The 13,427-nt window shown below is 47.9% G+C and overlaps 4 protein-coding genes across 9 annotated transcripts in view; 2 read left to right on the forward strand and 2 right to left on the reverse strand.

Annotated features, from left to right (window-relative positions):
- LOC146010077 (uncharacterized) overlaps nucleotides 1-5,278 on the forward strand; it is a 49,930-nt gene extending 44,652 nt beyond the window's left edge. For both annotated transcript variants that reach the window (XM_083150972.1, XM_083150971.1), the window contains one exon: nucleotides 2,763-5,278. In XM_083150972.1, coding sequence (XP_083007098.1) covers nucleotides 2,763-4,033 — 1,271 coding nt within the window. In that variant the 3' untranslated portion in view covers nucleotides 4,034-5,278. The remainder of the gene's footprint in view (nucleotides 1-2,762) is intronic.
- Nucleotides 1-13,427, forward strand: part of LOC146010000 (uncharacterized) — a 475,993-nt gene that overhangs the window by 335,253 nt on the left and 127,313 nt on the right. The gene's annotated exons all lie outside the window — the stretch shown is intronic.
- Nucleotides 1-13,427, reverse strand: part of LOC146010056 (uncharacterized) — a 260,220-nt gene that overhangs the window by 206,503 nt on the left and 40,290 nt on the right. The gene's annotated exons all lie outside the window — the stretch shown is intronic.
- The window catches only part of LOC146010005 (uncharacterized), a 730,148-nt gene that overhangs the window by 166,006 nt on the left and 550,715 nt on the right, over nucleotides 1-13,427 (reverse strand). The gene's annotated exons all lie outside the window — the stretch shown is intronic.

Here is a 13,427-nt window from a genome sequence, read left to right on the forward strand (position 1 = left end):
AGACAGACACAGACAGACACAGACAGACACAGACAGACACAGACAGACAGACACAGACAGACAGACACAGACAGACACAGACAGACAGACACAGACAGACAGACAGAGAGAGAGACACTGCTTGGTACCTCCAGGCTAGCAGCAGTAGAACGGCACCAGATCTCTGCATCATCACCGCTTCTCAGGCTCAGCATCGTGGGTCCCCTCCGCGGCGCCTGCTCTTTACCTCATTGCCGGGTCTCTTCAGCTGCGCAGGTCCCCTCTGTGTCCTCAGCAGCGCTGATCTCCACTCAGTGCGGGCGCCGACATCTACATCAGCGTGGCAGCGTCAGCGCTGCCAGGCCCGGTTCCCACACTCCCCATACACAACAGGACCAGCCGCAGCACACTATTTCCACGCCGGGGCTGGTCACCAGTTAGTGACGTTGAGCCCCGGCCTTGTCAAAGAGAGAGGGGAGAGCAGAGGCTGGATTAGCCAGACCGGATCCTCCCCCTTCATAGCCCAAAACATGGCACCGCGGGCAGGGAGGAGTTACGGGACTTGGACGGGATGAGGGTGCAGGGGATGCCTGCTGAGCCCTCGGGCCCCCCAAAGGTCTGGGCCCCATAGCAATTACATGTCCTGCACCCTCCATAGTTATGCCACTGCAGGTGAGTAATAATCACTTATTACAGAGTCACATATTCTCCTTGTTCTGTCACTACAGCAGCCTCTTATCCTGCACCCTCCTCTGTCACTACAGCGGCCTCTTATCCTGCACCCTCCTCTGTCACTACAGCGGCCTCTTATCCTGCACCCTCCTCTGTCACTACAGCATCCTCTTATCCCGCACCCTCCTCTGTCACTACAGCGGCCTCTTATCCCGCACCCTCCTCTGTCACTACAGCGGCCTCTTATCCCGCACCCTCCTCTGTCACTACAGCGGACTCTTATCCTACACCCTCCTCTGTCACTACAGCGGCCTCTTATCCTACACCCTCCTCTGTCACTACAGCGGCCTCTTATCCCGCACCCTCATCTGTCACTACAGCGGCCTCTTATCCTGCACCCTCCTCTGTCACTACAGCGGCCTCTTATCCCGCACCCTCCTCTGTCACTACAGCGGCCTCTTATCCCGCACCCTCCTCTGTCACTACAGCGGACTCTTATCCTACACCCTCCTCTGTCACTACAGCGGCCTCTTATCCTGCACCCTCCTCTGTCACTACAGCGGCCTCTTATCCCGCACCCTCCTCTGTCACTACAGCGGCCTCTTATCCCGCACCCTCCTCTGTCACTACAGCAGCCTCTTATCCCGCACCCTCCTCTGTCACTACAGCGGCCTCTTATCCCGCACCCTCCTCTGTCACTACAGCGGCCTCTTATCCCGCACCCTCCTCTGTCACTACAGTGGCCTCTTATCCCGCACCCTCCTCTGTCACTACAGCGGCCTCTTATCCCGCACCCTCATCTGTCACTTCAGCAGCCTATTATCCTGCACCCTCCTCTGTCACTACAGTAGCCTCTTATCCCGCACCCTCCTCTGTCACTACAGCGGCCTCTTATCCTGCACCCTCCTCTGTCACTACAGCGGCCTCTTATCCTGCACCCTCCTCTGTCACTACAGCAGCCTCTTATTCTGCACCCTCCTCTGTCACTACAGCAGCCTCTTATCCTGCACCCTCCTCTGTCACTACAGCAGCCTCTTATTCTGCACCCTCCTCTGGCTTTTACCAGGGACTCACACAATGAGGTTTGGGCTTCGGGGAACCTTATGTGCAAGTCACGGATCTCTGAGTGTGGTCCAGGGTACGGGTAAGTGGGTATGAAGGAATTGTGGGCAGACATAGACTGCTCGGGGGGCATATTATAGTGTAGGTTAAGTGGGTCAAAGCCAGAGGTCACACTGGGAAGTCACTAAGAGGAGTATCTGTTAGAGGTGTTCCCCCATCCCTGAACCTTCTGTGAGGGGGTTCTAACAACTGCCTGTCCTTAGTCTCCGGGATTTGATCAATAACCTGTGTTCCCTTACTGCTAGCAGGAGAAATCAAATCGACACACACACTGGAGTGTCAAAGAGATGTTCTGAAGTTTATTAGTCTAGCTTACATTTATTTGTTTTCTTATCTATTACAGAATGGGTTTCACACATATAATTGCATTTCATAACTATACACAAATTGCCACTAATTGGCACACCCCAGCTTGTTCACATCACTACTAAGATTTTGTTTCTCAACATCTGGGCATACAGCCAGAAACACAGATAAGCTTTGTGCCCCTTATATAAGATTTACGACTCTTCTTCAAGGTAACAAAACCCCATGCTCTCATATCATAGGAGTAAGCAAAGACTTGTCAGATGTATCAGATCAGAACACAGGGACTATTACAGAATGGACACCATAGTACAGGTGGCTAATACTTTGCCACTGGGTAGTGCCTAGAGATGGCATTTTATAGGCTGTGGTACTAATGTGGCACCAACATGAAGTTACATATTTGGTGCCTGTCCCTATAAATCTTACACAGGGCACCGCACACCTCCCTGCTGCTACCAGGAAAGGAGCCAGAGCCACCTATACTGGCACCAGGAAGGGGAAGCCCTGGTCATCACCATGGTCACTGGGCAGAAGGATGAGACTAATAATAATATAAGAATGATATTTAGTACTGTAGGAAAGTATTTATAACGGAATAACTTGTACTCACTGATAGTATGAAATGGGTGAGGGGAAAGGGGAAGAGCGATATTTCTATATCTGTATGTTATTTCCATCAGATGGACACAGAAGAAGGAATACCTCGGAGGGACGTCTTATTCTGTCTCCAGATAATAAACCAGAAGATAACATCATGCAGGATTCTTCAGAAGAAACCTCCATTACCCTAAATATACAGCCAGTGCTTCATAGTGCAGATAAATCACCTGATACTTCTGATTCTGAGGACTGTTCTCCTGGTAACTCAGATACTGCTACACATAGAGCAGCTCATACAGGTGCTGACATATTTACCTGTTCTGAGTGTGATACATGTTTTATAAATCAGTCAGATTTTGTTAGACATCAGAGAACTCACACGGATGAGAAGCTGTTTCCATGTTCTGAGTGTGAGAAATCTTTTATCAGGAAATCAGATCTAGTTGTTCATGTGAGAACTCACACAGGTGAGAAGCCGTTTCCATGTTCTGAGTGTGGGGAATCTTTTATCAGGAAACCAGATCTAGTTGTACATCTGAGAAGTCACACAGGTGAGAAGCCATTTTCATGTTCTGAGTGTGAGAAATCTTTTATCAGGAAATCAGATCTAGTTGTACATGTGAGAAGTCACACAGGTGAGAAGCCGTATCCATGTACAGAATGTGGCAAATGTTTTAAGCAGAAATTCATGCTTGACCAACACGTGAGAACTCACAAAGGTGAGAAGCCGTTTCCATGTTCTGAGTGTGGGAAATTTTTTATCAGGAAATCAGATCTAGTTGTACATCTGAGAAGTCACACAGGTGAGAAGCCATTTTCATGTTCTGAGTGTGAGAAATCTTTTATCAGGAAATCAGATCTAGTTGTACATGTGAGAAGTCACACAGGTGAGAAGCCGTATCCATGTACAGAATGTGGCAAATGTTTTAAGAAGAAATCCATACTTGACCAACACGTGAGAATTCACAAAGGTGAGAAGCCGTTTCCATGTTCTGAGTGTGGGAAATTTTTTATCAGGAAATCAGATCTAGTTGTACATCTGAGAAGTCACACCGGTGAGAAGCCGTTTCCATGTTCTGAGTGTGGGAAATTTTTTAGCAAGAAATCAGATCTAGTTGTACATGTGAGAAGTCACACAGGTGAGAAACCATTTTCATGTTCTGAGTGTGGGAAATTTTTTAGCAGGAAATCAGATCTAGTTGTACATGTGAGAAATCACACAGGTGAGAAACCATTTACATGTACAGAATGTGGGAAACGTTTCAAGAAGAAATACAGTATTGTCCGACATAAAAGAAGTCACACATGTAAGAAACCATTCCCATGTTCTTACGGCTCGATTCAGAGCTGATCTCTTGGCTGGGTTTTCAGAGCCCGGCGTTCAGGTAAAGTCTGCACGGCACAAGTAAAATTCCTGTGTGATCACAGCCATGCAAGGAGGGGGACAATTAATTGAACTATTGAATAAATTCCTACCCCTCGGCAGTGGATGTGGGGAGATTGGGACCACTGTTGACATAAGCATCTCTTCCTACCAACAGCCAGGAGCTGTCGCCCAGAAAAATCTGGTATTACACCCCCAGACGCCTGGCCCCTGTCAATCAACTTGCCTAAGGCCATTGTCATTTGTTGAACTCTCCTACAGGACATGATATAGAGCAGAGGCATAACCATGTTAATTCCACCTTCTAGGTTTGAGCTCTAATATTAGCTATTCCTTATTATTACTCTGTACTATACATGTTGTACTAGAACCGGCCTTTTAGCGTCTGCTTAATATGTTTTGCACAATAGATTGTACTTAATGAGAACCTAAAATATAACCATCTGTATACAACCATGAGTGTGACCCCTAACAATTGTATTGTTTCCCTTTTATACTCCGGGCCCTATTGTATGATGTGTCAGAGTGACTGTGGTTACCCGGGGATACTATACCCAGCAGATCATTGCACTTTGGGAGCTGGTACCAGATTATAACTCTTGGTTCCAGTAATCTGAAATAGAAATGAATGTTTTTAATGTCTATTTAATATCAAACCGATGGATAATGAGTGAAGTGCGCAGTTTACGTACTGGTGTCTGTAAACGTACAACCATTTATTCCTAACTACGGGCGAACTAAAACGTAGCCCCACGTAGTGAACCTTATTCTTGTATCACACACGCTAAACCGATACCCTGAAGGCGGTATCCATTCGCAATACTTCATTATAAGTAAAAACACCAGGTATCATTTCCTTTAAACCTTTCCGCTTATTGCGAATGATAGTCGAGGCTTTGTAACCCTTATTCTGGAATTTATACCAAGTCCTTAACCATATATTTGAGTCCCTAGCGGACAACAGGGTGTTACAGAAATATGAAAGCAAATAACAGGATGTACAGATCACCATACAATACAAACAATAATAAAAAGGGGAAAAACAGATATAAATACAATCGGCTACAATTACCATGTCTCAATATCACCCGCACACTGCCGCAGTGTTATCTGTATTCAATCTGAGCTCAGGCCAGAAGGGACATTTCTGGCTTGCTCACAAATATATAGGGTCCTGACAATGGGATACAATAAAGTTCTAATTGGTCAAGAGGTCAGGTTTCCTCTCCTTATTTGGTCATTTTCTCCAAGCATTGTCATCATGTCCAGGGGTCTTTGCTGTGCACATGGAAACCATCTGTTCACTTCTGCACATGGCTTCAAATACATGGGGCAGAATTATTAAGCTTGCAGAAGAGATAAACTGGAGATAAAGCGGAGAAAAGGTAAACGGAGATAAAGCACAGCCAATCAGCTGTGTTTGAAAAAGACAGTTGGGAGTTGATTGGCTGGTGCTTTATCTCCTTTTCTCCGCTTTATCTCCAGTTTATCTCTTCTCCAAGCTTAATAAATCTGCCCCATATGTTTTATAACCACAGTTGATAACTTATTGCTGGTATATGCTGCATATTTCAAACAAACACCAGAGTACTGTGTGTGAGAGACTGATCACATAGGTACTAAATATGTCCAGGTGGAATCCTGTATTATCCTTAATACTATGTGTAGCGATATTTAACCATATAACTATATTTTATTATTTGTTAGTGTGGAGTATGAGTTTATGTGTATTAGTATGGCTGCACTTAGGGTTCGCACAATTATTCCTACTTGTTTCCATACTCTATTTACGTAACTCTGCAAACCAAAATGGCGGCCATACCATGCTAGTGTGGCGTGGGTGCAACTCGACTTCGACAGTCCACCCTTTGACGGTAAAATAACCTGCACATTTCAAAATATCTGGAAACAAAAAAATTTATAACAACAATAAAATATTAAAGGTACATGATTTTACATAAAAGGGGAATTAATCCTTATGAGCTATGGCTAATCCTAGATTATGGATAAATGGGGAACACATTTACCTAACAATTTATTCATAATTATTGGGGACATATGGGGAACAACCTTTCTATGCATGGAGAGATTACTAGTACCATTGGTAGGATGTGGGGACTTCACGTAACCTAGAAGAGATGTGGGGATATGGGACAAAAATAAACAGGGGTGTTACATTTATATACATTTTTCAGATATGGTATCCTTAAGAGGATGATGGATTCGATTTATAGGGTCATATACCAAACCCTCATCTTCCTTGGTGTCTCTCGTCCTTACATGATTTCTGTACATTTTATCACCACTATAACACCTTCTTACCAACTCCGGTTTTGGGTAACATATCAGGCTTACTTAGAGATTCTATCTCAACCTGATCTGGGTTGGTTAATACACTCTCAGAACCCTGTTCCATTTGTCCTATAACTTGGCAGCAATTTAAAAACCATGTCCTTGATTTGGGAAAAAGAACGGGAATCAAAAATAGAACCAAAAGAGGGGAAAAACAAAAACTGTTGATAATGGTCCCTCCAACCTTTTACCAGTGGGGCTTTGTCACAGTCCTTTCTGTAGCTTGTACAGGTTGCTTGACCATGGCTACTTTTCAGTCCTCCCGGAAAAATGCCTCTTGCGATATTTTCTCTTGTTCGCTTTCAGAACAAGGAACTTCTGGGTTTCTGGCCTGCATGCAGTGGGACGAATGTACCCGAATCTCTCTCTCTGCGACTGTTATTGAGGTAGTGCTGGTCAACAAGACCTGGTATGGTCCTTCTAAATGGTCTATCAAGCAACCTGTGTGTGGCAAATCATGGGAAACAACAAAAGCTCTTGGTTCACGGTTATGACAGTTCTCAACAGGCATGTCAAGTGCCAACAAGTTCTTCTTTGCTGCATTTTCAGTTGTTGGTTCATCTTTAATATGTGTTGCAAAAACAGTTGGTTACATCTAAGATCATCCTGTGGATCTATCATAATGGGTGGTTGCCGGTCAAGCAATGTTTCATTGGGGACAAATGAAATGGAACTTTGAGAGTGATTCTACTGCTATACAGCACAATGGGCAGTGCCCCTGGCCATAGCAACTCTATTTCAGCTATAACTTTACCCAGTTTGTTCTTGATAGTACCCTTCACGCTCTCCACCTCAGCGCTTGCCTGGGATCAGTAGGGAGTATGGAGTTTACTATCAATCCCTAGGAGTTTACACATAACCTAGACTTTCTGAGATACCATATCTATACATAAATATATCAACACATACCAATAATAGCAAATACATTTCTACAAGGAGCTAACTGTATGAAGTCAATTTGTATTACCTGCAAAGAATCCTCTAGAGGAGAGATGTGGAACGGCCTTTCCAGTGTTTTTCCTCAGACAAGTAAGGCATGACATTGCCGTCTTACCTGCCTGTGAAGCAAACTCTGGGGCACACCAGTAAGTTTTGACCAGTTTACACATACCTTCCCTGCCAAGGTTAGTCAGGCCATGGGCTGCCTCAGCCAGGCCAGGGAAGAATGCCCTAGGAACCACCGGTTTCCTTGTCCATCTTTCCATCACCCTGTTGGTTCTTGTCCACATCCCTTCGACTTCCAGACTGCTTTCTCCTACAGGGAACACACATCTAGCATCCCTATTGAAGTTTTGAATGGACACGGGTTGAACACACAAACATTTACAGGGGAGCAAACATTATTCACAGGGCGCGTGTCCCACTCAGCTGCCCTGCCAGCACGACTATTACCAAGTGACACTTAATAGGAGAATGAGATGTGATTTAGGATACTCCTTGACTGCTACTAGGAAGCTCCCTCTGTCCTATGACGGTCACTCGGATACTCCCTCCCTGACTGCTACTAGGAAGCTCCCTCTGTCCTATGATGGTCACTAGGATACTCCCTTCGTGACCGTTACAAGGAAGCTCCCTCTGTCCTATGATGGTCACTAGGATACTCCCTCCCTGACTGCTACTAGGAGGCTCCCTCTATCCTATGATGGTCACTAGGATACTCCCTTCGTGACAGCTACGAGGAAGCTCCCTCTATCCTACGATGGTTACTAGGATACTCCCTCCCTGACTGCTACTAGGAAGCTCCCTCTGTCCTATGACGGTCACTAGGATACTCCCTTCCTGACTGCTACTAGGAAGCTCCCTCTGTCCTATGATGGTCACTAGGATACTCCCTCCCTGCTACTAGGAAGCTCCATCTGTCCTATGATGGTCACTAGGATACTCCCTTCGTGACTGCTACTAGGAAGCTCCCTCTGTCCTATGATGGTCACTAGGATACTCCCTTCCTGACTGCTACTAGGAAGCTCCCTCTCTCCTATGATGGTCACTAGGATACGCCCTCCCTGCTACTAGGAAGCTCCCTCTGTCCTATGATGGTCACTAGGATACTCCCTCCCTGCTACTAGGAAGCTCCATCTGTCCTATGATGGTCACTAGGATACTCCCTTTGTGACTGCTACTAGGAAGCTCCCTCTGTCCTATGATGGTCACTAGGATACTCCCTTCCTGACTGCTACTAGGAAGCTCCCTCTATCCTATGATGGTCACTAGGATACGCCCTCCCTGCTACTAGGAATCTCCCTCTGTCCTATGATGGTCACTAGGATACTTCCTTCCTGACTGCGACTAGGAAGCTCCCTCTGTCCTATGATGGTCACTAGGATACTCCCTTCCTGACTGCGACTAGGAAGCTCCCTCTGTCCTATGATGGTCGCTAGGATACTCCCTCCCTGACTGCTACTGGGAAGCTCCCTCTATCCTATGATGGTCACTAGGATACTCCCTTCCTGACTGTGACTAGGAAGCTCCCTCTGTCCTATGATGGTCACAAGGATACTCCCTCCCTGACTGCTACTAGGAAGCTCCCTCTATCCTACGATGGGCACTAGGATACTCCCTCCCTGACTGCTACTAGGAAGCTCCCTCTATCCTACGATGGTCACTAGGATACTCCCTTCCTGACTGCTACTAGGAAGCTCCCTCTATCCTACGATGGTCACTAGGATACTCCCTCCCTGACTGCTACTAGGAAGCTCCCTCTATCCTACGATGGTCACTAGGATACTCCCTTCCTGACTGCTACTAGGAAGCTCCCTCTATCCTACGATGGTCACTTGGATACTCCCTCCCTGACTGCTACTAGGAAGCTCCCTCTATCCTATGATGGTCACTAGGATACTCCCTCCCTGACTGCTACTAGGAAGCTCCCTCTATCCTATGATGGTCACTAGGATACTCCCTTCCTGACTGCTACTAGGAGGCTCCTTATATCCTATGGTGGTCACTAGGATACTCCCTCCCTGACTGCTACTAGGAAGCTCCATCTATCCTACAGTGGTCACTAGGATACTCCCTCCCTGACTGCTACTAGGAAGCTCCCCCTATACTACGATGGGCACTAGGATACTCCCTCCCTGACTGCTACTAGGAAGCTCCCTCTATCCTACGATGGTCACTAGGATACTCCCTTCCTGACTGCTACTAGGAAGCACCCTCTATCCTACGATGGCCACTAGGATACTCCCTTCCTGACTGCGACAAGGAAGCTCCCTCTGTCCTATGATGGTCACTAGGATACTCCCTCCCTGACTGCTACTAGGAAGCTCCCTCTATCCTATGAGGGTCACTAGGATACTCCCTTCCTGACTGCTACTAGGAAGCTCCCTCTGTCCTATGATGGTCACTAGGATACTCCCTCCCTGACTGCTACTAGGAGACTCCCTCTATCCTACGATGGGCACTAGGATACTCCCTCCCTGACTGCTACTAGGAAGCTCCCTCTATCCTACGATGGTCACTAGGATACTCCCTTCCTGACTGCTACTAGGAAGCTCCCTCTATCCTACGATGGTCACTAGGATACTCCCTTCCTGACTGCTACTAGGAAGCTCCCTCTATCCTATGATGGTCACTTGGATACTCCCTCCCTGACTGCTACTAGGAAGCTCCCTCTATCCTATGATGGTCACTAGGATACTCCCTCCCTGACTGCTACTAGGAAGCTCCCTCTATCCTATGATGGTCACTAGGATACTCCCTTCCTGACTGCTACTAGGAGGCTCCCTATATCCTATGGTGGTTACTAGGATACTCCCTCCCTGACTGCTACTAGGAAGATCCCCCTATACTACGATGGGCACTAGGATACTCCCTTCCTGACTGCTACTAGGAAGCTCCCCCTATACTACGATGGGCACTAGGATACTCCCTCCCTGACTGCTACTAGGAAGCTCCCTCTATCCTACGATGGGCACTAGGATACTCCCTCCCTGACTGCTACTAGGAAGCTCCCTCTATCCTACGATGGGCACTAGGATACTCCCTTCCTGACTGCTACTAGGAAGCTCCCTCTATCCTATGATGGTCACTAGGATACTCCCTCCCTGACTGCTACTAGGAAGCTCCCTCTATCCTATGATGGTCACTAGGATACTCCCTCCCTGACTGCTACTAGGAAGCTCCCTCTATCCTATGATGGTCACTAGGATACTCCCTTCCTGACTGCTACTAGGAAGCTCCCTCTATCCTATGATGGTCACTAGGATACTCCCTTCCTGACTGCTACTAGGAAGCTCCCTCTATACTATGATGGTCATTAGGATACTCCCTTCCTGACTGCTACTAGGAGGCTCCCTCTATCCTATGATGGTCACTAGGATACTCCCTCCCTGACTGCTACTAGGAAGCTCCCTCTATCCTACAGCGGTCACTAGGATACTTCCTCCCTGACAGCTATGAGGAAGCTCCCTCTATCCTATGATGGTCACTAGGATACTTCCTCCCTGACAGCTATGAGGAAGCTCCCTCTATCCTACGATGGTCACTAGGATACTCCCAGTGGAAAAAAACGAATTAGTGGTACTGTGCCGCACACGAAAGGTGCGCAATGGCAAAATGGGCGTGGTCAGGGGCATGGTCATATGACACAAGGGGGAGTGGCTGGAATATTGCACGCCGAATATGCACAGTCAAAATTTACACAGTAATGCCTGTTTCACATCACACACCCAATACATATGACTCATGCCATAATGCCCCACACCATAATGCTCATTGCACCACTGCTGCACAACTGATGCCCATTACTAATATGCCCCCATTGTGCCACACATATGCCCCCACAGTGCCATACATGCCCCCAGTGCAAGATATGCCCCCACAGTTCCAGAACAAGTAAGCAGCAGCACAACTCACCCTCAGTGAGTGACTCCTGCAGTGCTGGCTGTGTCCGGTCTCTCCCCCACTCCAGTCCCCTGCTGCCACTGCCTGCTTCTGCTTACCTGGGGAGGGGAGCGCATCTCGCATCTCTCCTGCCCTGGCTTCACTGTGTCCATGACTGACTGTGTTACTGGGCCGTCAGCCAATCATATCTAGCGGGCTGGCTCCTGATTGGCTGCCAGCCTGCGAGCTCAGATTGGCTGACAGCCCAGTCACAGGGAGGGGAAGGAGAGACATGCGATCCCCTCCGAAGGGAATCAGCTGTGGCAGGGCGGAGGAGACTACGCCCCCTCCAATTACATATGTGTGCATGCGCATTAAACACTTATTATTTGTTATGGCGGTATGGGGTACTGGCAATATATCTTTTACTGGTACACCATTTTGCACCCCTGGATACTCCCTTCCTGACTGCTACCAGGAAGCTCCATCTGTCCTATGATGGTCACTAGGATACTCCCTCCCTGACTGCTACTAGGAAGCTCCCTCTATCCTATGATGGTCACTAGGATACTCCCTCCCTGACTGCTACTAGGAAGCTCCCTCTATCCTATGATGGTCACTAGGATACTCCCTCCCTGACTGCTACTAGGAAGCTCCCTCTGTCCTATGATGGTCACTAGGATACTCCCTCCCTCCCTGCTACTAGGAAGCTCCCTCTATCCTATGATGGTCACTAGGATACTCCCTCCCTTACTGCTACTAGGAAGCTCCATCTGTCCTACAGCAGTCACTAGGATACTCCCTTCCTGACTGCTACTAGGAAGCTCCATCTATCCTATGATGGCCACTAGGATACTCCCTCCCTGACTGCTACTAGGAAGCTCCCTCTATCCTATGATGGTCACTAGGATACTCCCTTCCTGACTGCTACTAGGAAGCTCCCTCTATCCTACGGTGGTCACTAGGATACTCCCTGACTGCTACTAGGAAGCTCCCTCTATCCTACGGTGGTCACTAGGATACTCCGTCCCTGACGGCTACTACGAAGCTTCCTCTGTCCTACAGCAGTCACTAGGATACTCTCCTCTTGCATTATCTCTTTTCTACATTGTTAACTAATCATAAGAAACACAAAGTCAACGTTGTTGGTAAATCCGGATTTTAATGTCCATGTGTTCTATTCTGTAATTCCAGATGAAAAATGGCATACTAATATAGATACAATGTATCTTACCTAGATGTGACACAAACAACTACGAATGCATTAAGGCACAGAAACATTGTAACAGTTGTCTGGATTAAAAAGGAAGTAACTGGGGGCGTGGCCACAGAGGGTATGGAGTAGCTGCTCTACAGTTGAGCTTTCCGTCCTGATATCCTGTCTCACCATCCTGGACCCAGTGATGTCATTGCCATCTGACCTCCCTTGCAGCTCATCACCCCTGGACCCGCTGCTGTGCACTGCACACCCTGCCGCACTTACCCGGCCAGATATTCCTGTGGGAGCTGGGGATGAATGGCGTAACAATAAATCATGCCCCCCCACCTGCCTGGAACACTTCGGTCCCCAACTCCTAGTAAATACACCCCCCCCCCCTCAAACCACCCCCACCTTACCTATCTGCTGCGATGGCCTGCCGCCGGATCTTGCAGGAGTTTGGACCCAGCCTGGTCCCGGTGAAAATGTCCCTCACAAAATGGCCACCCCTAACAGCAGACCGTTTTTAAGGATGCCAGAGGAGGCCGCAGGCTTCGCTAGCATGCTAAAAAACTGTGCTTTGAGGGGTTGGCCATGTTGTAAAGGATATTTTTCATAAGGTGCGAGTCGGGAGGAGTGCCGGACCAGGGTGTCTTCTCCCGGCACAGCAGATGCGGCAGCAGCGTAGAAATAGCTCCCGCAGATCCCTGGCGCCCACACCTGCCCAGCACCTCCCTGCCATCGCAGGGTCTGCAGTGCTATTGTTTACGCCACTGGCCGCTGCAATCTTAGACCTGGCTACTCTCCTGCATGGCCACGATCAGAGACGTGCTGCTGCTCCTTCCTGGGGATTTCCGGAGCTTGCATGAAGCCGCATCTACCACCGCCATTACATAGCTGGCGGCCTCTGGACGCTGCAGTCACTGCTGCTAGTGAGTCTCTTGATGTGTCTGCTACTGGAGGGATCCTGTAACCTGCAGTTTTGAGCAG

This window comes from Crinia signifera, chromosome 6 (assembly GCF_055691185.1).
Source record: "Crinia signifera chromosome 6, ASM5569118v1, whole genome shotgun sequence".
Lineage (NCBI taxonomy): Eukaryota > Metazoa > Chordata > Amphibia > Anura > Myobatrachidae > Crinia > Crinia signifera.